Consider the following 22944-nt stretch of genomic DNA (forward strand, 5'->3'; position numbering starts at 1 on the left):
GCACAGTATCCAAAAAACATGCTGCAAACTATTGAGGTTTAAACCAATCTTGCAGAGTGTTAGTGTTAACCATTGTTGATTTACTGTTGTAGCTAACGTAACACTTGGTATTTAGAGTGTATTAAATCTGGTTCAAGTTTTTAGTTTGTGTTCTAGGCTGAGTTTGCATTTTACACTGAATTGATGGCAATCGTTATCCTAACTGGAAGCACAAGGTTTTTTTTTAACTGGCTCATATGTTGCTTTATAGCTGTTTGAATATGATTTCCTACCTTCAGTCTGGATAATCTTATTTACTAAGTCGTTATTGAAAAAATTAGCACAGATTCTAGTGCAGACTTGTACAGAGCTCCATTCTGAATGAGAATTGTAGGATGGTTTGGGTTGGAAGGGACCTTGAAGATCATCTAGTTCCAACCCCCCTGCCATGGGCAGGGCCACTTTCTACCAGGCCAGGTTGCTCAGGGCCCCATCCAACCTGGCCTTGAACATGTCCAGGGAAGGGGCATGCACAACCTCCCTGGGCATCTATCTACCATGTGCTAACCCTGGGGCCATGTTAGGCATCACCATGAGCCAGGGAAGTTCTCCTCCTACAGAAATGGAAACCAAGGCACAAGTAGATTTATGGTTTCCCATGGCAGAGAGATGTGGTGTCTCAGATCCAGCTGGTTGGACATCCATGAAGGTGGTTTGCTGTCCCACCTAGTGCAGGGCAGAAATACACTGAGGAAGGGCAGGGAATCATAGGATGGTTTTGGTTGGAAGATATCTTTAGGATCAAGTCTAATGAAGTTAATGCAGAGAGCAGCACCCAACACAAGTTTTTACATCCCACCCCAGAGCATCCTGTAGAGGACCCTGGTTACGTATTCAGTGACTGCACAACCACATCAGCCATGCCCTCCCCTTCCCTGTCTTCCTTCTCCTGTACTTCAGGAGAGGCTGTTAGTGAGGGAGCAGCTTGAATAGTCAACTGATGTGTTAGTGGTGATATTTGACCAGACTTGAGTCATTTTTTTCCTTCTGAAAAATCCAGATGGAGGGTGTGAGAAGTCTTTTAGTTAAGCTCTTTTGTAAACTGATCATCCCATACATCCTCTGCTTGCTGTATAGATTCTGTGTGGGAAGGTGTATTTGATTTTTGTGGGCTAAGATGTGTAGCAGCTAGGGAGTGATGCTGCAGTCACTGGCTTTAATGACAGTTGCTGAAAGAACAGGCTGTTATGCAATCACTACTCAACAACAGCATGATTAAACTTTTATCTAGTGGATTTGGTCTACAGAGCCTTAAACCTGGGTATTTTTGTAGTCAGACACTGAATGTTCATGTAGCTCATTTGGCCTCATTTTGTTGTGTTTGTTTAGATGCTGAACAAAGAAGAATCTATTTACTAGAGACAGTCTAGTGTCTTCTACTCAGAAAAAGCTCAATAGTGAAGTTCCCAGAGGGCCTGGCCTGTGAACTCTTTACCACTCACTTTACAAATGACCATGCTTTTGTACTTCACCCAAAAGTGTGTTCCCATTTGTCCCTTTTTGTATTCCACTGTTAGCTTTTGGTGGAGAAAGGAGCCTATGCCCCAAGTTGGCTTTCAGTGTTTATTTTATTTTATTTTTACAGATGCATTCAGTTCCCTTGTGCTAAACTGAAAAGCTTGTTTTAAGAGATCAAACTCTTGAGCATTGACTTCTGTCTGCATGGCTACCTCCTATGAACATCTGCAGATGACTTTGTGGCTGACTAACACAAGGGAAAAACTTTAAGAAAAGACTTTCACAGTAGAGCTTTTGGTGGGGGGAGGCAGAGAGTTAGGGAATTTCCCCCCCTTTTCATTTGTGTTTTCTCTTCCAACACCCTCCTCGTTTTGCCTTCTCTCTTTTTTCCTCCCTCTTTTTCTCTGCCTTCTCCCCTCGTCCCCCCTTTCTCTTCTCCTTCCCCTGTCCCCCACCCCTTACTTTTTTTTTTTTTTTTTCTTACCTTCTCTCTTCAGCAGTATCTTTCAGGAGCCCTGGCAATTAATTCATTTAGTGCAAGGTGTTGGGCAAGAGAATTCTGGGGAAAACAGACAGGACCTCTGTGGAAGCAGTTGATGTATTTGGGTAGAAACTGGAGTGTGGGGAGACCCAGAAGATTCCCTGTGCATGTGTTACTGGGACCTATCACAGAGTCTTACTAATGGGTCTTTTAAGCCAAGCAAAGGTTTTAGCTGCACTTGGAAAAGGCAGCCTGGTTGGTGGTGGCTGTTGCATACATCAGGATTTTAGGATGATTGCATCTTTACTGAAAGGTTTCTTCCACACACACTGACTGCCTGTTAATTTTCTCAGATTTTAATTAAAATGAGTTTGTTTCAATGACTTTTTAATAAGCTAGACTCCAGAATGGTTTCTTTATACTCACAGTGAAGGCCATTGTTCAGAAGGTGGCTTAGCACTCCTCACTAGACCCCTGCTCCTGAGCTGAAGTTGTGGCCTTTCCATAGCGGTGATCAGGCAGATTTTGAACCTTTAAAAAACCAGCACCTGCTTTTTAAAGTGTAGGTCATTTTTCTTTGTATGGATTAAGAAGGATAAAACTAAGACTAAAGTAGCATACAAAAATGCTAATTTAAACAGAAAAATAGGAATCCTGTGAGTATAAAGCTTTCAGTGTAAATCAGATTCATCCCACTTTCTATATTAGATTCTTACCCACGCAACTTTATAATTCCTTATAATGTGAGATTGCCATACTCTGTGCTCCAAAAACTGATACAAAACAGATCTGACCTGTTAACTGTGGTCAGTTTGAAGTTGGTACACAAGTACTTTGAAGTTCATTTACTCATGATATGGCCAACAACAGCAAATATTTGTAGTGTTTATGTGAGAAGGATGAGCAGCTCCTCCTCTGTGAAATGGAATGTCTTAGTACTGTTCCCTGTGTGTCAATACTTGAATTAATCCTAAATAAGCCTTCAAAAAACCCTATTACATGAACCTGTTGGGAACTTTCATCTGTTACAGAGTGTTTGCTGCAGTCATTGTCATCCCAAGTGATTTCTTAAATAAGGGTTACCTAATGCAGTCTCCTGAAGACTGAAACAAAACTCAGTTTTCCTGATACATCTCTTTCTTCCCCTTCCCTACAGGCTTGGGATAAAGGATTACAAGGGTTGAATACAAGGTGTATGGTGCTTGAATAAATATTTTGCCTTTACCACTCTCTCCCTAACATTGTAGGTTCTATACACGCTGGAAAGAGTGGGAATCGTGGTATTCACAAAGCTTTGGTTTACATTTCTCCTTGCGGGAAGAGCAGTGGCAGGAGGATTGGGCATTCATACTCTCTCTTGCGAGCCAGGTAAGAAACGTTCTTTTTGAGATGGCTGTTTGAAAGGTTATGTTAACCTCTCAGGAGAAGGGTGCTCTTCAGGGACAAGGATTTCCATAGATTAAAGGAAAACATTTCTCTTAAGCCAGCAATTTAAAAGTATTACTTGCTGAGCTCTTCTGCCAAGATGGAAAGGTTCATGTGGAATTCTTAATTTTTGAGCTTACTATTAAACAGCACAGTACAAAAGAGTCTGACTCTTTTGGTGTGTAAATGAAGTCTGTAGAATAAATTAATAGACAAATACTTATTTAATATGTCCTGCTTCCTAGCTCCTGCAATGCTTACTCCCTAGAATACACCTACAAATCTGTAAGCTTACACTGCTTAAATGTCATCAGGGTGCTTCCAAAATGAGATTTACATTCCTGAAGCTTCTAACTACAGGAATATTTTTCTCTTTCAAATAATAAACATGATGTGGATGCTATTTTTTGTTTTGTTTTGGGTGTGATTTTTTTTTTTCTGTCATCAAAAGGTATTTACCTTAACCTGTCCTCAGATGAGTGAATTATTTTTAAACTAAATGTTATGTAGAGCTTCATTTCTAAGTGGGGCGTGAAACATATTAGATTGAATCTAGGCAATAGGGCAAAGATTTATCCCTGACAGATGAAATTCTTCTGCAAGCTGACATGCTTTTGCTTATTTCCAGCTGCTGTGTAATAGTTCTCCCAGTCTTTCTCTTTTCCTGTCAAAGATAGATCATGTTGAAAGCATTTTAAAAGCATTTTCTGTCTCAATTTGGATATTGTTTTTGAAATATCAACACAGAAAATGGTTAAGTTCTGTTTCAAGTGATGTCTTTCTTTGTCTTTGGTTCAGCCTGGAGCGAGTTTGGAGCAGACACACATTTTTGTACTTGCACATATTCTTAGAAGACCAATTATAGTTTATGGAGTAAAATATTATAAGAGTTTCCGAGGAGAAACATTAGGATATACCCGCTTCCAAGGTAAGCCTTTCCTTCTGCCAGTGGAGTCTTAGAAAAGGTTCAGCTGTAAATCATAAGGGAAGTTGGGAGTGACATGAAGCTGGAAAAAGATCAAATTATGTCATAAGTAAATTCTTGTCAGGTATTAAAACTCCAATCCTCTGAAAACTTGCAGTTTTCCATCGTAGGGTGAGCACGCTACCTGTAGTGACAGTGAAAATGTGTTTTGGCCTACCCTCAACAGGCATTTAGTCTCTAATGTATATAAAATGCTCTGATTGTGCAAACTTACCAAAAGTTGTGTGGTTTGTACTGCTGTAAGACACAAGAGGTTTAGTAAAAGGGGTTGGGAATTCCTTTTGCTGGTGGTACTGCTGCTTGTAAATGTTCGTTTTAGAAGCTAAGCTTTTTAGCATTTCCCAGAGGAGGCTCATAAAGTTGGGAGTGAGGCAGGCAGAAGATATTTGCACTGGCAGTGTCTCACCAGAGTGACAATGGTGTCTGCTGGGTGTTCTTTGAGGCCGAAGGGATGTGCCTTGTCTCTCCACAGCACCACCACAGCCCATTTGTGGAGCAGTGAAAAGGTGAATTTCACAATGTAGTTAAAAAGAAGTTCTAAAGTGTATGTTTTGGTAACACACCTTGCAGCAAGTGCATAAATTTTGACCTGCTTCTGAAGTAGAACTGTAATTCTGTGCAGCTTGATCAGGTTCTTTCTGACTGCTGCTAGTTTTCTGGGCAAGCAGCCTGGCTATCCTGAAGATAAATAAGATGATGTTTAATTGACTCAGTCCACTTTTGCTCAGACCTATGTCTGTGAGTTTCTACAAGCCAAATGTGTGCTTAGGTGACTTCCCTCTGCATTGCATGCTGATACTTTGTTATTCCCATCAGGGGATGGGAAGGATCTGTTTGTGCTCAGCAGGAATCAAAACCCTTTGGAAAGAAATGTTTGATCTGGCACTGTGGCTCTATTACAGGCTGGCAGAGTGTGTGTTTTGCCCATGGTTCATCTTCTTGGCCTCAAGTATTTCTGCTTCATGCTTGCCCTATGGTGGTTGTCACCAATGCATCACTGCTTATTTATAGCTTAGTAGAGGACTTCCCAAAACATCTTTTTGTGATTTTAGTAAACACACGCTAACTTTTGGAAGGAGACAAGCCCACAGTGTGGAACTCCAAGCTCTGGAGTTAATGTCAAATGTGTGACCTATTATAGCTATGTATCACAGCCTGGCTTAGCTTGGAAGGAACCTTAGAGATCATCTTTTCCAACCCCTCTGCCATGGGCAGGGATGCCTCTCAACTAGACTTGGTTGCTCAAAGCCTTATCTGGCCTGGCCTTGAACACCTGCAGGGAGGAGGCATCCACAGCCTCCCTGGGCAACCTATTCCAGTCTCACCGCTCTCATACAGAAGAACTTCTTCCTAAGATCCAGTCTAAATCTACTTTGCCTCAGCTTAAAACTGTTCTCCCTTGTCCTATCACTAGACACCCTTATGAAAAGTCCCTCTCCAGCCTTCCTGTAAGTTCCCTTCAGATATTAGAAGGCAGCTATAAGGTCCCTCCAGAGTCTTCTCCTCTCCAGGATGAACAACCCCAGCTCCCTCAGCCTGTCCTTACAGACTCAACAGAGGTGCTCCAGCCTGGGTGAGTCTCTATGCAGTCTTCTGAGAAGCTAGCTTATAAGTTTGGAGCAGTGACAAAACTTTTTACATGAAAAATTTTTTTAAAGACTATAAAAAAATGGGTATGTTTTGTAGCTGTTTTATCTTTTATTTGAGGTGATGAGAAATAGATTGGGAAAGAAGTTACTCATGTGATACAGATCTGACACCAGGTTTGTGTGGCTTTTACCTCAAAGGCTGAGTGGTTTGCTAAATGTTTTTTTGTTATAGACTGGACATAGAGGCAGAGAAGTGTTATGTGGCCTAAATATGCTTTTTTAAATATATTTTGCAAACTATTTTCTTGCTCTTTGAACCAGAAGGCAGCCCAGTGTCTGGGACAACCTTTCACTAGGCACCTGTTTCTAGGAATTTAGTCAGGCAAATATTTGTGACTTGTGGTTTGCTTGCCACAAGCTGCATTCATCCGTCCATGGGAACACATGAGACTGTGAACAGGTGAACTTAGGAGTCCTGTGTCAGATTACCTAGAATTACTTCTGTCTCTGTCCAACCACATTTTTGTGGTTAATGTGTGGTAATTAAATGCAGCACAGCTGAAACCAAACAGCCCTTGGACTCAGAGCAGTGTGGGCTGTTGAGACAAGTCTCTTGTAAATGGCACAAGACTTGTTGCTCTGGGCTCATGTGAGCTTTGGTCAGCATGCACCCTCTTGGTGAAGCGTAAACTCCTGTCCAGGCTTCACTGATCTGCTGTGCAGCACCCTGCTTGTGTTTCAGATCACAGTCCCCCAGAAAGAAAGAGGAAAGAAAAATTGCAGGTTGTAATAGAGGAGGAGAAAGTAATATTCGTAATGCTTACTTAACATCATGGTTCAGTTTGCAGCACCTTGGAAGGCACTGTAAACCCCTTTCTGCCCCCAGAATCTCCCTGATCAGAATTATTTTCTCAAAGGATTCCTTGTTCCAACTTGACATTCGTGCTATGACTGCTGTGTCTTGTCACTGACAGCCTCCTCATTTATTAGATTGCAATTGACTCTTAATGCAAGTTTAAATATTAAGGCTTCAACAATGAAAGATCCATTTACTTGGCCTTGAGCGTGCTCCCGGTCTAGCTGTATGAATATACAGCTTTTAAACAGAAATTATCATCAGATCAAATGGAGAAGAAAAATCCTATGTGGATGGTTTCCAGGATAGGTGTTAGACTATGCTCTTTATTTTCCATGGCTTGTGTGTGCATCAACGGGGTTTTACACCACCATCTCAATGTATAAACAGTTTGACTTTTATCAGTCTTAAGAGCTCCAAGTATTCTCCATAGTAATGCTTGAAATTCCATTCTTGTGGAGCTCATCACATAGTGTTGAGGAGGAATGGTAAGTGTAGCGTGTCCTTCTGTCTTGGGGAAATTCCTTGTGTGGAATTCTTACTAAGATAAAACAATGGTGGAAAAAAAAATCCAAAAAGCTGTGGAATTTCAGTGTGAGGATTACTGAGGCAAACAGATTAAGTCCCATTCTCCAAAGGTCACATAGCTATGCCTGACACAGGAGTTCTGTGTAGTTAGATGGGATGTGAAATGTCTATAGAGATGAGACCGTTTGCTCATCAGTGATTTCTGTATCCCTGATGATGTGGAGCCAAAATCTACCAGTTTTGGTCAGCAGGGCATTAACTCTATGTATTAGAATCATTTGGTTTGGAAAGGACCATAAAGATCACCTACTTCCAGCCCCCCAGCCATGGTTGCTAGACCAGGTTGCTTGAGGGTCCATCCAACCTGGCCTTGAATACTTCGAGGCTTGGAGCCTGGCATCCTGTTCCACTGTCTCACCACCTTCACTGTAAAGAATTTCTTCTCCAAATGGAATCTGTTTTGCCCATGATGGTAACTGGTCTGTGATGTCCTTGTCCTTAATGCGTGAGCTTTTTGATGTTTTCACCTCCATCTTCTAAGGAGGTGAGTGGGTGGGTGGGTAAGGTCAACCCACTGCACTAGTGTTAGTATCCTGAGAAGCTGGCACAGGCTGTGAGTGGAAGGAGCAGACCTTTTGAGAGTGCAGCTCTATGATCTCATCTTGTGGAAGAGAAGGGGGAAGCAGTCATCTTGAGGGTGCTGATGCTTTCAGTTCTGAAAGGCCTCAGTGACCTAACCAATATAGATACAGACAGCACCATCATATTTAAATGAAGGACACAGGGCTAGTAAATGAGTTTTCAACCCTCGGTCCTTGTTCTGCTGATAATTCAGACTATAACTTGGAGAATAGTTCATAAATTTATTTCTCAGTGTAAATGAACAATGAATTTCCAGGAACTGAGGGACTGTCTTCATAATATTTGACTCAGCATGTGATTTGCAGTGCAACTGTAAATTCTGACCAGATGTTTGGTTCTTCACCTTAAGGGAAAGGCTTGAAGTGTTTTAGTTAAAATCTATCCCTTCTTCTGCATCTTTTCTGCTTGGCATTGAATTAGTGAGACTTCATTGTGGTGGGGATGGCAGGGAGTGCTAAGAAGGTACTAAATGGATTTGTCCTTAGATCTAGATGTCATGTTGTGTGTGTGAATTGTAATTCAAAGAAAATGGAAAGATTTTAAAGAAATACACTTTTAGGTATTTCTTAATTGCTAGTTCAAGAATTCATTTAGGGACTTGAAGATCTCTCCCTGAAGGGGAGCTTATCAATGTCTGTAAATAGCTGAAGGGTGGGTATCAAGATGAAGGTGCCAGTCTCTTTTTGGTGGTGCCCAGTAATAGGACAAGGAACAATGGGCATAAGCTGGAGCACAGGCGGTTCCTCCTCAACAGGAGGAGAACCTACTTTACTGTGAGGGTGACAGAGCCCTGGAACAGGCTGCCCAGAGAGGTTGTGGGATCTCCTTCTCTGGAGACTTCCAAAATCCACCCGTGGGTGGCCATTCCTCTCTGGCCTGCCATAGGTGACCCTACTTTGGCAAGGGTTGGACCAGATGATCTCTAAAGGTCTCTTCCATACTCTTAACATTCTATGATCCTAAGATAATAAAAGGGACAAATATTTACTGTTAGTTCCCACTAATTTTTGTTGCAGCAAAGAAGGATGAACTCTGAACTTCAGCAAACCCCTCAAAGCCAGCCCCTGGCTCAGATTCCCATTTCAGCATTGCTCATCCATCTCCATGGCTGTTGAAGTGCCTTGTTTTGCTGCAGCGTCTGCTCCTAATGTGCTGGCAGCAGCTGTACTATGAAAGGTTGCTATGCTACATGTGCTCTTAAGTTTATGCTTGGCTATTTTTAAGCTGTCACAAAGTAAGAAATTGCTTTTGCTGAAGTTGTCTTGCAGCAGTACACACCAAGAATTATTTATGTTCCTAGAAAAACGGAGTTTCTGGGTTTATTTAGAGACTTCATGCACCTCAAGCAAATCACTGGCTTCATTGCTAAAAATGGTGGGGAGCAAAAACTGCAGTTGCTTGCAGAATCTGTGACTTAAATAATTTGTTGTACCTGAGCAAAACGGTGTCAGCTTCTCTGTGTTTTTATTTTGTTTTGGGGGGACTACGTATGTATGATTGATATGAGTTAATTTAATCTATTCATCCAGTTCATATGAGAAATCCCTTGGATTGGCCACCTAGGTCCTGAATAATACTTAGTGCAGTTAAAATCTGTTAATAATAAGTTTTGTAAGCAGATGGTGGAGTTTTTGTTCTGGTAAAAATAGATATCTGACTGTAGCTTTTATTTCTGTGCTGCAGAACCTGACTATTTTTCTCTTTATAAGTTGTTTTATGTTTAAGAAGAGTTACCAAGCATAAAGGGCTGCTTTTTTCTAACCTTGGGGTTTTTTTGTTCATAGCTAGATTTTAGGGCAGTAGTAACGTGTTTGTAATTGTAATGGCTTTTATGTCTGAACTTGTACAGTTGCAGAGATGCTTGACTGATTCCCTGTTAACCCATTAATAATTACCTGTACTGAAAAGGGTGGCCTAGTTTAGGCCAAAACAAGTAGGTTTTAAATCCTAGAATCACAGAATGGTGGGAGTTGGAAGGAAGATCATTTAGTCTAACCCTGCTGCTAAAGCAGAGTGTCACCTGTCTGTTCATCTTCAGATGGATCCTACTGGGTTCCACTTTGTGTCCGTGGTCCCTTGTTCTGTCACTGGGCACCACTGAAAATAGTCTGGCCCCATTATTTTGAACTCTGCCCTTTTAGTAATGATCAGCATTGAGAAGATCTCCTCTTCCTGCTCTTCTCCAGGTTGGAAAGCCTTAGGTCTCTCAGCCTGTCCTTGTGAGAGAGATGCTTCAGTCCCCTCATCGTCTTCCAATCATAGAAGAACTTAGACTCTCTCCAGTAGTTCCCTGTCTCTCTTGAACTGAGTAACCCAGAACTGGACACAATGCTGTAGACCTTATTGAGGTAGAGCAGGGGCAGGAGAACCTCCCTTGACTTGCTGGTTACACTCTTCTAAATACACCACAGGAGACAGTTTGCCTTCTTGGGTACAAGAGCACATTGCTGGCGCATGGTAAGCTTCTGTCCACCAGCACTCCCAGGTCCTTCTCTGTGGAGCTGCTTTTCAGCAGGTCAACCCCTCACCTGTCCTGGTGCAGGGGTCGTTCTTCCCCAGGTGCTGGTCAATGTGGAGCTGTTACCACGTTTAGCCAAAAACGGAAGCGTTGTCTGGATTCTTTGTTGTTGGTCTTTGCAGTTCTGAGTCTGACCCTTGTTTTACTTCCTCCTAGGTGTGTATTTGCCTTTGTTATGGGAACAGAGCTTTTGTTGGAAAAGTCCTATTGCTCTGGGCTACACCAGGGGCCATTTCTCTGCTCTGGTTGCCATGGAGAACGATGGTTATGGCAATCGAGGTGCTGGTGCTAATTTGAACACTGACGATGATGTTACTGTTACCTTCCTGCCGCTGGTGGACAGTGAGAGGAAACTACTGCACATTCACTTCCTTTCTGCTCAAGAGGTAAGCAGCAGCTGACTGGCTGCCACCCTCTGCCTGTGCCTCAGTAGTCTCTGTAGCCTCCATGTGTTCCTGCAGGTCCAAGAACCACAGGCCATCTGGTGATCCATTTAGTTAATGCTGCTCCTTTCCCCAATATTGGAGGTGATGCTGAAAGATGTTTCCCCTCCAAAGTAGCAGTCATTTATAGCTCTGTTAATTGAATGGAGCTTCACTGTGCAGGTGACTGCAAGCATACATTGAGCAGGAGCCAGAAAGAATGTGGCAAATGTGAGACTGAAAAATACACCTTGCTTTCAGGGATGCAACATCACTGTTGGCCAGTAGAATCAGAATGATTTGGGTTGGAAGAGACCTTAAGGATCATCTAGTTCCAACCCCCTGCTAAGGGGAGGGTGTGACACCTCCTCCTAGACCAGGTTGCTCAAGGCCCCGTCCAACCTGTCCTTGAACACTCACAGTCTTGGATCCTCTACAGTCTCTCTGGGTAATCTGTTCCAGTACCTCATCACTCTTATGGGGCAGAATTTCCTCCTAATATCTGCTGGTGTGTCTCAGGGCTCATTCTCATCCTGTTTTGTCTCTCCCCAAAAGATAGGCAATGAGGAGCAGCAGGAGAAGCTGCTCCGGGAGTGGCTGGACTGCTGTGTAACAGAAGGAGGGGTTCTGGTCGCCATGCAGAAAAGCTCTCGTCGGCGCAACCACCCGCTGGTCACCCAGATGGTGGAGAAGTGGCTCGATCGCTACCGGCAGATCCGTCCCTGTACGTCCCTGTCTGATGGCGAGGAAGATGAGGATGATGACGATGAATGATGGTGAAGAAATGGAGAAGAAAATGAGCAGTGTGGAGCACCTGACCCAGAGTTAGCATTGTGCCCCAGCAGCTCATTGTGGGACGATGCGATGGGAGAGTGATATGTGCTGTGAAGGACTTTTCTAACCAGCATGGAGAGAGTGGAGAAGCTCATCTGCTGCCCAAGGAGAGCACAGCGGGCTGGACTACCCTTTGTATCCAAACAAATAAAGAGAAAGAAAACATAGCTAATTTTATTATCAGGACACAGGGGAAAAAAAAAAAAAGTACCACAAAACACCCCCAGTTTTAATTTCTGATTGTAAATCTGTCTATAAATGTCCTGCATGTGGTGGTGTAAGAGGTTGGGTGATGAGAAGAGCTAATCCCTGCCAAGAAGTTGTTCAGCTAAGGGCACTTAAAGCACACATTAGATGGAGAACTCTTCCTTCCTGGATTCTTTTGCAGTAGAACTTGGTCTTCTGTGTCACCTTTTAGACCCTCTTGACACATTTCTGTCAAAGGCCCTTTTATGTGAAACCTCACTAGTGCCCAGGTCAGGTTGTGAGGTTGTTTTGTTGTTCTGTTGTTTTTTTTTTTTTTTTTTTTTTTTTTTGCTTTTTTTTTTCTTGGTTTTTTTCTTTTTGTTTGCACAAAATCTCCACAGCAAGTCCTAAGCAAAAAACGCATCCATTATTTTACTAATCATTTAGTTACTGCTGTGCCCCTAAAATAAAATCTAAACTCTACAGAGCAAACTGGAAGAGAAGCTTTTTTTTTCCCCCCCATTGAGTGGAATGATTTGTTTCCTGAAAAACGTTTGGGTTGGTTCCTCCCCATCTTGTTTTCCTTCTCCCAAGAGTTAGTAGATTCAATATACATAAGAATATTTATTAAGAAAAGTGACCTAAAATAGAGGGATTTTTATTCCAGTGAGCATATAACTAAACAAAATGGTGTGAAATTGGAGAACTTGGACATGATTGAGAATTCCATATTGTCAGAACTCAGCCTTGCTGTGACAGAAACCATGTTGTTACCATTTGTTCTTTCCTCAAAACATGGCTGCAAATGAAAACCCACCTCTTTTTTTCTTTTAAGTTTTGGTTTTTTTTAAAGGATTGCTCCTCAGCCGTTTAAATGCAGCGAGAACAGCTGTGGCAGTTCTGATGATAAAAAGAGAAGAATCTCTGCTCAAGTTGTTTTTAAAAGCACTGTGTTATGTATTTCTCAGTATGTAAACCTGGGAATTTCTTGCATGTTGGTTGATGTGGCCATACTTTAAAACTTCTGTAAGCTCCTGAGATTGTAAGTTCAGAGTATATTCTGCAGTAGAAATTTTATTATATTTGATAACTTTAGCCATGTAACCTGTAATGGATAAAGTTTATCTAAAAATCTCACTTAAAACACTAAAGGTTAATGCCAGTTCTTACATGTTCAGTGCAATTCAGGTTGGTCTTGAAAAGCACTTTTTGATGGTGTGGTGGTTGAATAAGGAATTTTGCCGTAGATGAAGTCTGTTTTCATTAGAACTTGGCAAGAAGCCCCCATAGCACTATTTTCGTGTAGTTCAGAGCTATGGAAACCCTGAGGAACTTGCTGCTTTTTCTTCCAAATGCTGCTTTTGATGGTGTTGAAATGTGCACAGCTCCTCTGTGAACTTGGTGGTGACACCAAATGTATAGAGATGATGAAGTACTGTATTAACTTCACAACCCTCCCATCACAAATTCCACTGAGGTTTGTTCTGAAACGTCTTCAGTTTTTTTGGCCATCCGATCTCCTCCGATGGGTGCATGCTCAAACCTTCAGGTAAAAAGGATGCATGCTTCTCTGCAATGTACCTATGGTTGATCTGAACTACACAGGCAGATACTAAATAGGTTCTTCACAAGCACATGGTCCTGTTTCAAATTGCTTTCTAAATTGGTATTTTTGGTTGTGGTGTTCCCCCCCCTTGTTTTTTTACCTTGCAGTGAAATCCTTCTATGCTGTGTCCAGCTGAGAATATGAAGGTTTTCTGTCAGGGGAACTGAACACAGAGTAAGCTGGGATGAGAATTTCCATGGTCTGAGCTGGCCTGTGCTGGCATCGCTGTGGTGTAACAGTACACTTCTGGAGGTCCCTCTAGTTCTGGGCTAACTGTGCCAGCTGTAGAAGTTCTCATTCAGTGGCCAGGTTGCTGTAAATTCAGATTCCAGCTTACCCAGCACTAGCTTCCCTGTGCAGACCACCATCTGAGTGGACAAAAGTATGAGTCTTCAAGGAGTGTGCAAAATGCTGTGCAGAATTCGGAGGTCCCACCCACCCCTCTGCTTTTTGCCGCACTTTTCCATTGAAGGAAGTGAAGCTTCCTTGTAACATGGGGAGAATAAACAATGTGAAGCTCTACTTTGAGCCAAACTTGACAAGCATGCCTTCCTTCATCTCCCGTTGTTGTGCACGGGCAGTCTGCCTTGTGGCCTGACCCACCCCCATCCCCCCCACCAGCACTCCACCATAGCAGGTGGAAGTTCACCATGCAGTCAGTTCAGCTGTTCCTCAAACGCATGTGTGGCGTGCTCTGGTATTTATCTCCTCCTGGTGTGAGAGGATGGTCCTGGTACTTCAGAGCTCTTGGCTTTCTTGGTCGCTAATTGTTTTGTTCTGATGTGCTGTACAACAGTTTGTTCAGGTGAAGACACTTCACCAGTTGCTTTGGAACTGGTGAAGCATCAAAGTAATCCAAACCTCATGTACCTGTAGATTAAAGAGATGCAAACCCCTGCTTCGTGCTAGCGCAGTGCTCAGTGTATGTTCATGGGTATTCTCTCTCCTTCAGTCACACACCTGCAAGGTGCATTTGCAGATGCTCCTTTGCAGCTTGTTGGCAAGTTCTGCTCTTTCAGCCACACAGGGATGCCAACAACCCTGGGCTTCTCAATGCTCTTTTCCTCACATTACTGCTGGCAGCAGCCCATGCTTTCCTGGCACAGAACTTGGCTTCTCTTTGCTACCTCCTTTACATCTGGTTGGTTTGTCCTGGTTTTATTTATGAATTCTTCCATGAAAATCACTGTATTTCTTTTGTTTTGGTTTAATATATTAAAGTTTAGTCGTTTTGGATTCTTCTAAAGTTCTGCTGCACGGCTTCTGGCAAGTATTTCTGGGTTGTTTGCTCCATTAACAAAACTGGTTTGTGTGCATTTTGAGATCCTCATTTAATTGCTACTTTTTCTTTTGTCCCCCCTTGTTTAGTGATTTCCCTTAATCCCCTTGGTTATTTTGCTTTTATTTAGTGTCTGTCACCTTGAAGTTGCCTTTTTTTGAGCCCTCCGCCTGCCTCAAGCATGATTGCAGCAGCATGGCTCTATCAGCAAAGGAGCAGCACCCAACTTAGGCAGCAGCTGTGCATCTTTCATGCCCTTGCCCAGTAACATTCCCTTTGAGAGCCACAGCATGCCACTTCCTGCTGTGTTTTCATCATGATGATGCTCTTCCCATTCCTCTTCCATGGCTCTTGGTGTGTTTTCCTGATGCTTGTGCTGCAGGTGCTTGAAACCCAACAGTGAAGGAAATCTTTTGAAACCAGTCTGTTACCAAAGTATGCCCTCAAGTTTATGACCCTTGGGATGTCTAATATCTCCTGGTTGAACTTGGCAGTGCTGGCTTAATGGTTGTACTTAATGATCTTTAAAGGTCTCTTCCAACCAGAATGATTGTATGATTGCAGCACTTCCGTAGGAGTTATCTCCCTCACTTGCATCCATCCTTGGTTTTGGTTGAGAGGGAGGTTGGGTGTTAGATGAAAACTACAGAATTTACTGTCCCCTGTGGGGTCTGAGCTCAGCTTTGTGCTACCCTGACACAGACTCCACCACTGGCAGCAGGTGACTGAGGAACCAGCACAGAGATCATCACACAAAATTGCTTGCACCCGCCTGGGATGTGACTGCTTATTGAAAACCAGCTCAGAGTATAAGAGCAAGTTTATTTTTAAAACAACTCTAAACCTTCATATCATCTAAGTGTTTTCATTTGTACCTTCATTTTGCTGTTTCCCAAACACTTCCTCTGTAACTAACCTGGAGTATTCTGCTTTCTTGTGGTGTTGAGGGATAATTGCTGATGTGCTGTGTGCATCACTCACTGAGTAATCACTCCTCTGACAGGTGACCCCTTTTTGAATGTGTTTGAAGCTGGCAACCAGTTTTCAGTTTAATTTAAAGCAAACAAAATAACAGAGTTCTGTAGTGTGCAGGCACTGTGACTGGGGAAAAAAATGGGGTGGAAACTAAAGAACAGGCCTCAGAAGATCAGGCCTCTTGCTTGGTGAGGCTGGAAGCTGTACCTGGATGCAGCACCTCTTGGCCATGTTTTCAGTCTTCTCCCATGGCTATTTGTAACTGCTTCGTTTCTTGAGCTGCCTTTGTAGCTTAATGGAAAGCACAGTGGTTGATTTTTTTTTTTGTTTGTTTGTTTGTTTTCCCCTACTTACCCCTGCTTTTACTGTCCCCGTTGATTTTAAATAATCAGAAATTGCAAGTTTACAGCTTGAAAACCTGGATAGGACACTGAATTTAGCATGAATTTCCCCAGCAGTGCAATCCTGAAACTGACCTGCATGGAGAAACTGTTTCTACAGCATTTCTTGAAGTCTGCTGCAGGAAGCCAAGGACAGAGCCTTGGCTGATGTCAGTCATGGCTCCTTCTGTGTCACCCTTCTGCTGACTGGCAGGAGCAAGTCACAGCTGTTCTCAAGGACAACTTAGATATTAGACTGGATATTAGACAAATTCTTTACAGTCAGGTTGGTGAGGCACTGGAACAGGATGCCAGGGGGAGGTTGTGGATGCCTCCTTCATGGAGGTATCAAGGCCGGGTTGAATGCGGCATTGAGCAACCTGATCTAGTGGGAGGTGTCCTTGCCCATGGCAAAGGGGTTGGAAGTAGATGTTTAAGGTCCCTTCTAATCCCAACTACTCTATGAACTTACCTTCTCTCTGTTGTGAGATCCTATTTGGTTTTGTAGGAGGGCAGAGTGTGGTCAGAACATTTCTGTGCCTTCTCAGTATCCTCAAGCTGAGGTGCTGGACTGCAGGGAGAGCTCTGACCTTCCAGAAATTATAGAAATTCTATCAATTTTTTTATTGAAAACTGCACTGAACGCTAAATGTCCACCTTTACAATAAACAAATACAGTAACGGTAACACACTAAAAACAAAACATACTTCTGATAGCCATTGGTTTGGGGAGGGGAGGGAGGGGTTGGTTTGGTTTTGTTTGGTTGTTTTTTTTTTAATGTTTGGGACAGTTTTAAGATTTCTTTGTTGTTTGTCACAGAAACAGGAATGTACCCATACAAAGGCTCTTAGCCATCGTTTGCCAAACAAAAAGGCGATGATTCACAAAAGACTATGAATATAACAACATGTAACTAGTTGATACAAATCTAATAGGATTTGTTAAAATCAGTCACGTCTAATAGCACATCTTGAAGTGTTCTTGTATAAAATAGCACATGAAGAAAAGAATTTTTTTTTCTTTTATCAATGTCTAAAAAAGTGGGGGTTTGTTCATAGACAGTCTGACAAGTTACCATAAAAAGTGTTTTCCTGAGACATAAGGAAATGCAACATTATTCTTGAACCCTTTCCAGCTCAAGACTTTTTTCTTTTTTTTTTTTCTCCACTTGATAAAATAGCTGCAGATTTTAAAACTGAGAAAATATATTTGAGTACAAATAGTGTGTGAAACTTAATACTTTTCTTCTTTTTTTTCCTTTCCTTTTTTTTTTTCTCCTTTTTTTGTTTGTTTTGTTTTGTCTTTTTCTTGCATCATTGCACGGCATATGTGAATGCACAGCTACTTTACTCAGGGTGTTGGGCAGAGAAGGGCCTGGCAGTTTGGTTTTTGTCCTTCAGTGCCAGGAGCTCTGTCTGCCCTCCCCATCCCGTGGATCCTGGCCGGAATGGTAAGAACAAACCTGGCAGGAGGAGAACTTCTGTTACACGTCACTGGCCCTGGGAGACTGCAAAAAAGGATTGTTTGGTGTGGGGTTTTTTGTTGTTGTTTGGTGGTGTTTTTTTTTTTTTTTTCCAGTCTTCCACTTCTAAGCCAGTCCTGATGCCTCCTCTTAGAAGAGGTAACCAGACACAAGCGTAAGGAAAGGGCTGAAGCCACAGCATGGTTTCCTCTTAGCATTTCTGGGCAAGCTCTTTAAGGATGGCTTAATGCAGTGGTTTGAAAACAGGGGCAGGAGCCCTATCTTCCCCAAGCAATTTGAGGGGGGGAAGAAAATTCGTATTTTTTTATTCATATGATTGATGCACAGATGAAGGAAACTTAACACACAATAACAGAAGTTGACCATTAACGTATTACATCCTAGTTTTCAGCACTTCAGTATGCAGGTGACTTCTTCAGGGCCTCTCCCCAGTTTTGACTGCTATCCCATTGTGGGTAACACTGGAATACCACTGCTGCCTCTGTCCAAAGTCAGTGTTAGAAATTGTGTATCGAAAGCCTTTTTTTTTTTTTTTTTTTTTTTTTTGTTTGGGTTTTTTGTTTGTTTGTGTTTTTTCAGTTCAGGTATAACTTCTCCAATGTCTCTTGGTCCTAAGTTTATTGAAGGATTTTTAAATTATCTGCTATTGCTCGTTGGGATGTTCCCTGTTGTCCCCATGTTTTGTGGGCTGGTTGGGAGATGGAGCTTGGGAAGGGTGTGCCACTGTGGGAAGATTGTGGGTAACGGGGATGCCTCCAGGGATGATGCCCTCCATAGCTGCTGGTATTCCTCCTGGTGTGACACTGACCATCCCAGGTGGATACCTGGGAGAGGGGACAGAGAGAGGCAGGTTTGTCACAACCAACAAGCACCAATCACTCAACCACCACTGCAGGAAAAATGAGCTGAGTTCAGTTTTAATTACAAGGGATGTCTCGATGTTACGCCAGTGCTGCTGTGACACTTGGGTACGTGTCCTCCACTATGATAACAGGAGCTGCATCTTGCTCAGTACCTTCTAAGAGGTTGTTGACCCACAAGGGAATCTCTGGGTAAGGAATCAGCTGGACTGCTCTGTGAAACACCAGATAGTGGTATGCTGCCTTCATCATCCTGTGGGTGAAGCTCTGAACAGCTCCCCTGGTTTGTAAGCTTGTCGTGCCAGAAGGTGAGCTTCATCTTCCTCATGTAACCAGAGAGAACAGCTGAACCCTGTCCTTCCTAAGAGCATAATGAATTGTACTCTGCAAAGTGAGCTCAAGAAATGACACCCAGTTTGAGACAGAAGAACTGTTCCCAGGGAAGATGGGATGCGAGGGCAGTAAGGCCAAAACCTTTAGGGATTTGGTGGGACATGAGGGACCTAAGAGCCTCAACCACAAGCACCTGCCACTGTCCTCACCTTAGGGAGAGGCAGGGAGGGAAGTCAGAGAGGGATGAGATGTTCTACCTGCCCATCAAGGTGCTGAGCTGATCCGAGCTTACAGGGGCACCGGAGCTGTGGCTCCTGAGCAGCTTAGCAAGGATGAAGCACCCTCCAGAGACTAAGCTCTAGTCCTCAGGGCAATGACATTGCCCACATCAGAGCAGAGAGGAACAGGACCAAATGGGATGATTTCAGCAGCTTTGGCTGTTTCGGTCTCCATGTTCTGTCAGCCAAAGTGGGCAGTTGCTGCCTGTGACCTGTCTGCAGGGTCATGGCCCAAGCACTGCTTGGAGCTGCGCCTTCCACAGTGTTCTGCTGCTGGGTATCCTCTTGCCTGCCTCTGCCCTCTAACGCGACCTGACGTGCCCTGCAGGGCTCTCTGTATCTTGAGGTATTTCTGGCAATGGTGACGTGCCGAAGGCTGCCTGTGCTCCAGCTGAGTCCTTCATGCCTGATGTCTCCTGTCAGCATGCTTTGAGCTGGCCAAAGCAGAGCAATAACTACTCCCAATCTCAGGAATGTAGGTGGAAATGAGACCCACCTAGCTGTGGACCTGTATCTGGAGTTTTTACCTTGGCCTGCAGGGTCACAGCAATCAGGGCATGGACAGGAGCAGCTTTTAGCAATCACTTCAGTTTAGAAGTCATGTCTGTCTTGCTATGGGTTTGGGGAGTCTGGCTACTTGTGGGGACGCTGCACAAGTGAGTGCTGGTCCACCAGAATGGGTGCTTTATAAGTGGGAGGCCTATAATGATGTCCTGTGATAGGACAAGGGGCAATGGGTACAAAGCAGAGCACAGGAACTTCCACCTCACCATGAGGAAAAAAACTTCTTTACTGTGAGGGTGACAGAGCACTGGACCAGGCTCCTCAGAGAGGTTGGGAAGTCTTCTCTGGGGACTTTTGAGACCTATCTCGATGCATTCCTGTGTGATCTGCCCTAGGTGATCCTGCTCTGGCAGGGGGGTTGGGCTTGATTTCCAGAGGTCCTTTCCAACCCCTACCACTATGATTCAATCAGGCAGCATCAGTAATCCCAGTGAGGTGACTTCTGTCCCCCAAGGAGGGGGATTTCACCTGCTGAGCCAATCTAGCAATTAGTGGTTGCTGGGGTTTTCAGCCTGGCTTTGGAGGTGGAATCCCAAACTGTTTGCCAGCAGGGGAACCCACAGTGTGGCAGGCTGTGGTGGTCCTGTTCTCCAGCTTACCTGTATGTGGCACCATTGAGCTCTGGATGGATTGCTTGCTGATCTATTACTGACCACGGAGCTGTTGTTACAAAGAATTCCTTATTCACGCAGTTCCGTAGGCTTTCTGGGATGCGCCCTGCAATTGGTGAGGAAGGTAAGGATGTGTCAAGCAGGTCCTACCTTGTTTTCTCAGCTTCTAATAAGCTTATTTCTTATTTCACTGTATTCATCAGTGTAAAGGATGAGGGGGAACATCCCATATCCCTTGTTTCAGGTGGATGTTTTGGCTGTCCCAGGGTGCAGGGTTTGAGGCCAGTCTCCTCTCAGTTCCAACTCTGTTTTCAGAAAAGCTGTTCCCTTAGCCCAGGGCTAGCCAGGTGTGAAGCTATGCCTGCCACATCAGCAAGGAGGACAATTTCTCAACCCTTTTGCTGGAGTATCATGACCACCACCTTGGAGCAAGCTCGGTTACAACAAGAGTTGGACAGAAGTGGCTTCGCTGCTTTGGGATTAGGTTTTGGTATGCAATTGGCTACAGTCTGCATCTGACTATGGTCTCCACCATCTTTTGGGATAGCACCATTAAAAGGGGCAGCAATTATTGCTTCACTGTCCTTTTCAACCAGAAAGATTGTGGAGTCTCCTTCTCTAGAGACTTTCAAAACCTGCCTGGACATGTTTCTGTGCAACCTGCTCTAGGTGCTCCTGCTTTGGCAGGAGAGGTGGGACTAGATGACCTCCAGAGGTCCCTTCTAACCCCTACCATTCTGGGATTCTTTCCAGTCACAGACACCACTCTTTGCCATGCTCAAGAAGTGTCCCACTGCTTAAAAAAAACCCCACAAGCAACCCCCTCACCCAACCACAAACATGCTCAAATGACATAGAAGTCAAGTCTAGTTTCTCAGCTATTTCTCTGGGATGAAAATGAGGGTTGGATCCCTTTTCCAGTCTCCTGCTGAGACGGGCAGGGTGAAGGCCTCTCTCTACCCTTCCTGGCTCACTGTCCAGGCACACCCAAGAGCTGTGGGGCTGGTACCTGTGATGGCACGCCGTATTTCAGTAGCAGCAGCTTCTCTCATCTCTAGTGATGCCTGCTCACTGTACCAAGCGGTGTGGGGGGTACAGATTAAGTTAGGAGCATCTTTCAGTGGGCCTTGAGCAAAACTGGGAGCAGTGGGGAAAGAAAGAAAGAAGGTGGATTAGTGTTTAAAGAGAGGATAGAAGATGTTACAAATGACAAGAGGCTTGTGTCTTGCCCTCTGTGTATGCAAGCATTGGGCCCCAGCACCTCGCCTGTGACACCTGAGCTAGAAGGCGCATCCTGCCAGCCCGAACTGACCACAGAAGCTCCTGTGCAGGACACAAACTGAAAATGCACCAAAAACCCCAGACCTCAGGGCTGAAAAACCAACCTACTGAGTGGCTGTTCTTAATGCTCCCATAGGATTAAATGCTTGGGGGTGTCTCTGCAGCAGTGTGGAGATGTAGGGACAGGCTGAGGGTCACCTAGCACAGGGTGGGAAGAAGTGAACATGGCAGTTGCCCCTTTGTAAGAGCACACAAACAAGCTACTCGTCCTACCCCCACGATCATTTTGCAGTGAGAGGAGCTGCACTCACTTACAACCAATCCCTTTCCCAGGCAGCAGCAGCCTGTGGGCAAAAATGCTCAGTGCTCCCACAGTGACTCTGGCCTCACGCACTCGTGAACCCATTGTCTTATTTCAGCACCCAGGCTGATGGCTTGCTCTAACCTCCCAGTGCTCCTTCCACCACCTACAGCCTGCTGTGAGGTGCCACAGCCTCTTCTCAACCCAGCAGGACCATCCCCCAGCACTGGCACTGTGTGACAAGGCACATGGGTATTGTGCACCCTGTGGACAGGCTGCTACAGACAGCAGCCCAGGAGAAAGGCAGAGCTTTACCTGAATGGTTCTGACTCGTGCACGTCGAGCGCAGCCCCTCGTATCCGACCCTCCTTCAGGGCTTGAGTTAAGGCCTTCTCATCCACCAGCCCCCCACGTGCCGTATTCACCAGGAATGCTCCCTGCCTCATCTGGTGGTGGTCAGGAAGAGAGAGATGACTGTGAGATCAGTGAAGTGACCCAGGCCTATCCTCCTCTGAACAGGACTGTCCCCCACTTTTTGTGCTGAATGGCTCCTACCCCTCATCCTGGTGCACATGGGCTTTCTATGGAAAGTCTAGGAGCAAACAAAACTTTGCTTGCTGAAGAGTTTCTCCTCCCCATCTACTCTACCCCAGTGAGGCTATATCTGGAGTATTGTGTCCTGTTCTGGGCTCCCCAGGTCAAGACAGGCAGGGAACTGCTGGCAAGAGGCCAGTGGAGGCTACAAAGGTGGTTGAGGGGACTGGAGCATCTCTGGGAGGAGGAAAGGCTGAGACCTGGGGCTGCTGAGCCTGGAGAAGAGCAGACTGAGAGGGGATCTTCTTAGTGCTCATCAATATCTAAAGGGTGGGAGCCAAGACGATGGGGCCAGACTCTTTTCAGTGGTACCTAGTGACAGGACAAGGGGCATCAGGCACAAACTGGAACCTGGGAGCTTCCATCAGATGATGATGGGAAACTTCTTTTTTGTGAAAGTGCTGGAGCCCTGGACAAGACTGCCCAAAGAGGTCA

The 22944-nt window shown here is 44.3% G+C and overlaps 2 protein-coding genes across 4 annotated transcripts in view; one reads left to right on the plus strand and one right to left on the minus strand.

The window, feature by feature from the left end:
* The window catches only part of ZRANB1 (zinc finger RANBP2-type containing 1), a 50004-nt gene extending 37729 nt beyond the window's left edge, over positions 1–12275 (plus strand). Inside the window, exons 8-11 of the mRNA XM_054382144.1 lie at positions 3226–3346; positions 4202–4331; positions 10678–10907; positions 11499–12275. Of these exons, the coding sequence (XP_054238119.1) occupies positions 3226–3346; positions 4202–4331; positions 10678–10907; positions 11499–11717 (700 nt within the window). The 3' untranslated portion in view covers positions 11718–12275. The remainder of the gene's footprint in view (positions 1–3225; positions 3347–4201; positions 4332–10677; positions 10908–11498) is intronic.
* Positions 12276–18330: 6055 nt separating this feature from the next.
* CTBP2 (C-terminal binding protein 2) overlaps positions 18331–22944 on the minus strand; it is a 66317-nt gene continuing 61703 nt past the window's right edge. For 2 of the 3 annotated variants that reach the window (XM_054382077.1, XM_054382076.1), the window contains exons 6-9: positions 22231–22361; positions 21343–21470; positions 20322–20439; positions 18331–18511 (exon numbers count right to left, since the gene is read on the minus strand). In XM_054382077.1, coding sequence (XP_054238052.1) covers positions 18331–18511; positions 20322–20439; positions 21343–21470; positions 22231–22361 — 558 coding nt within the window. Of the gene's footprint in view, positions 18512–20190; positions 20194–20321; positions 20440–21342; positions 21471–22230; positions 22362–22944 lie in introns of all 3 variants that reach the window. The other variant, XM_054382078.1, reaches the window with a different exon arrangement.

This window comes from Indicator indicator, chromosome 7 (genome assembly GCF_027791375.1).
Source record: "Indicator indicator isolate 239-I01 chromosome 7, UM_Iind_1.1, whole genome shotgun sequence".
NCBI lineage: Eukaryota > Metazoa > Chordata > Aves > Piciformes > Indicatoridae > Indicator > Indicator indicator.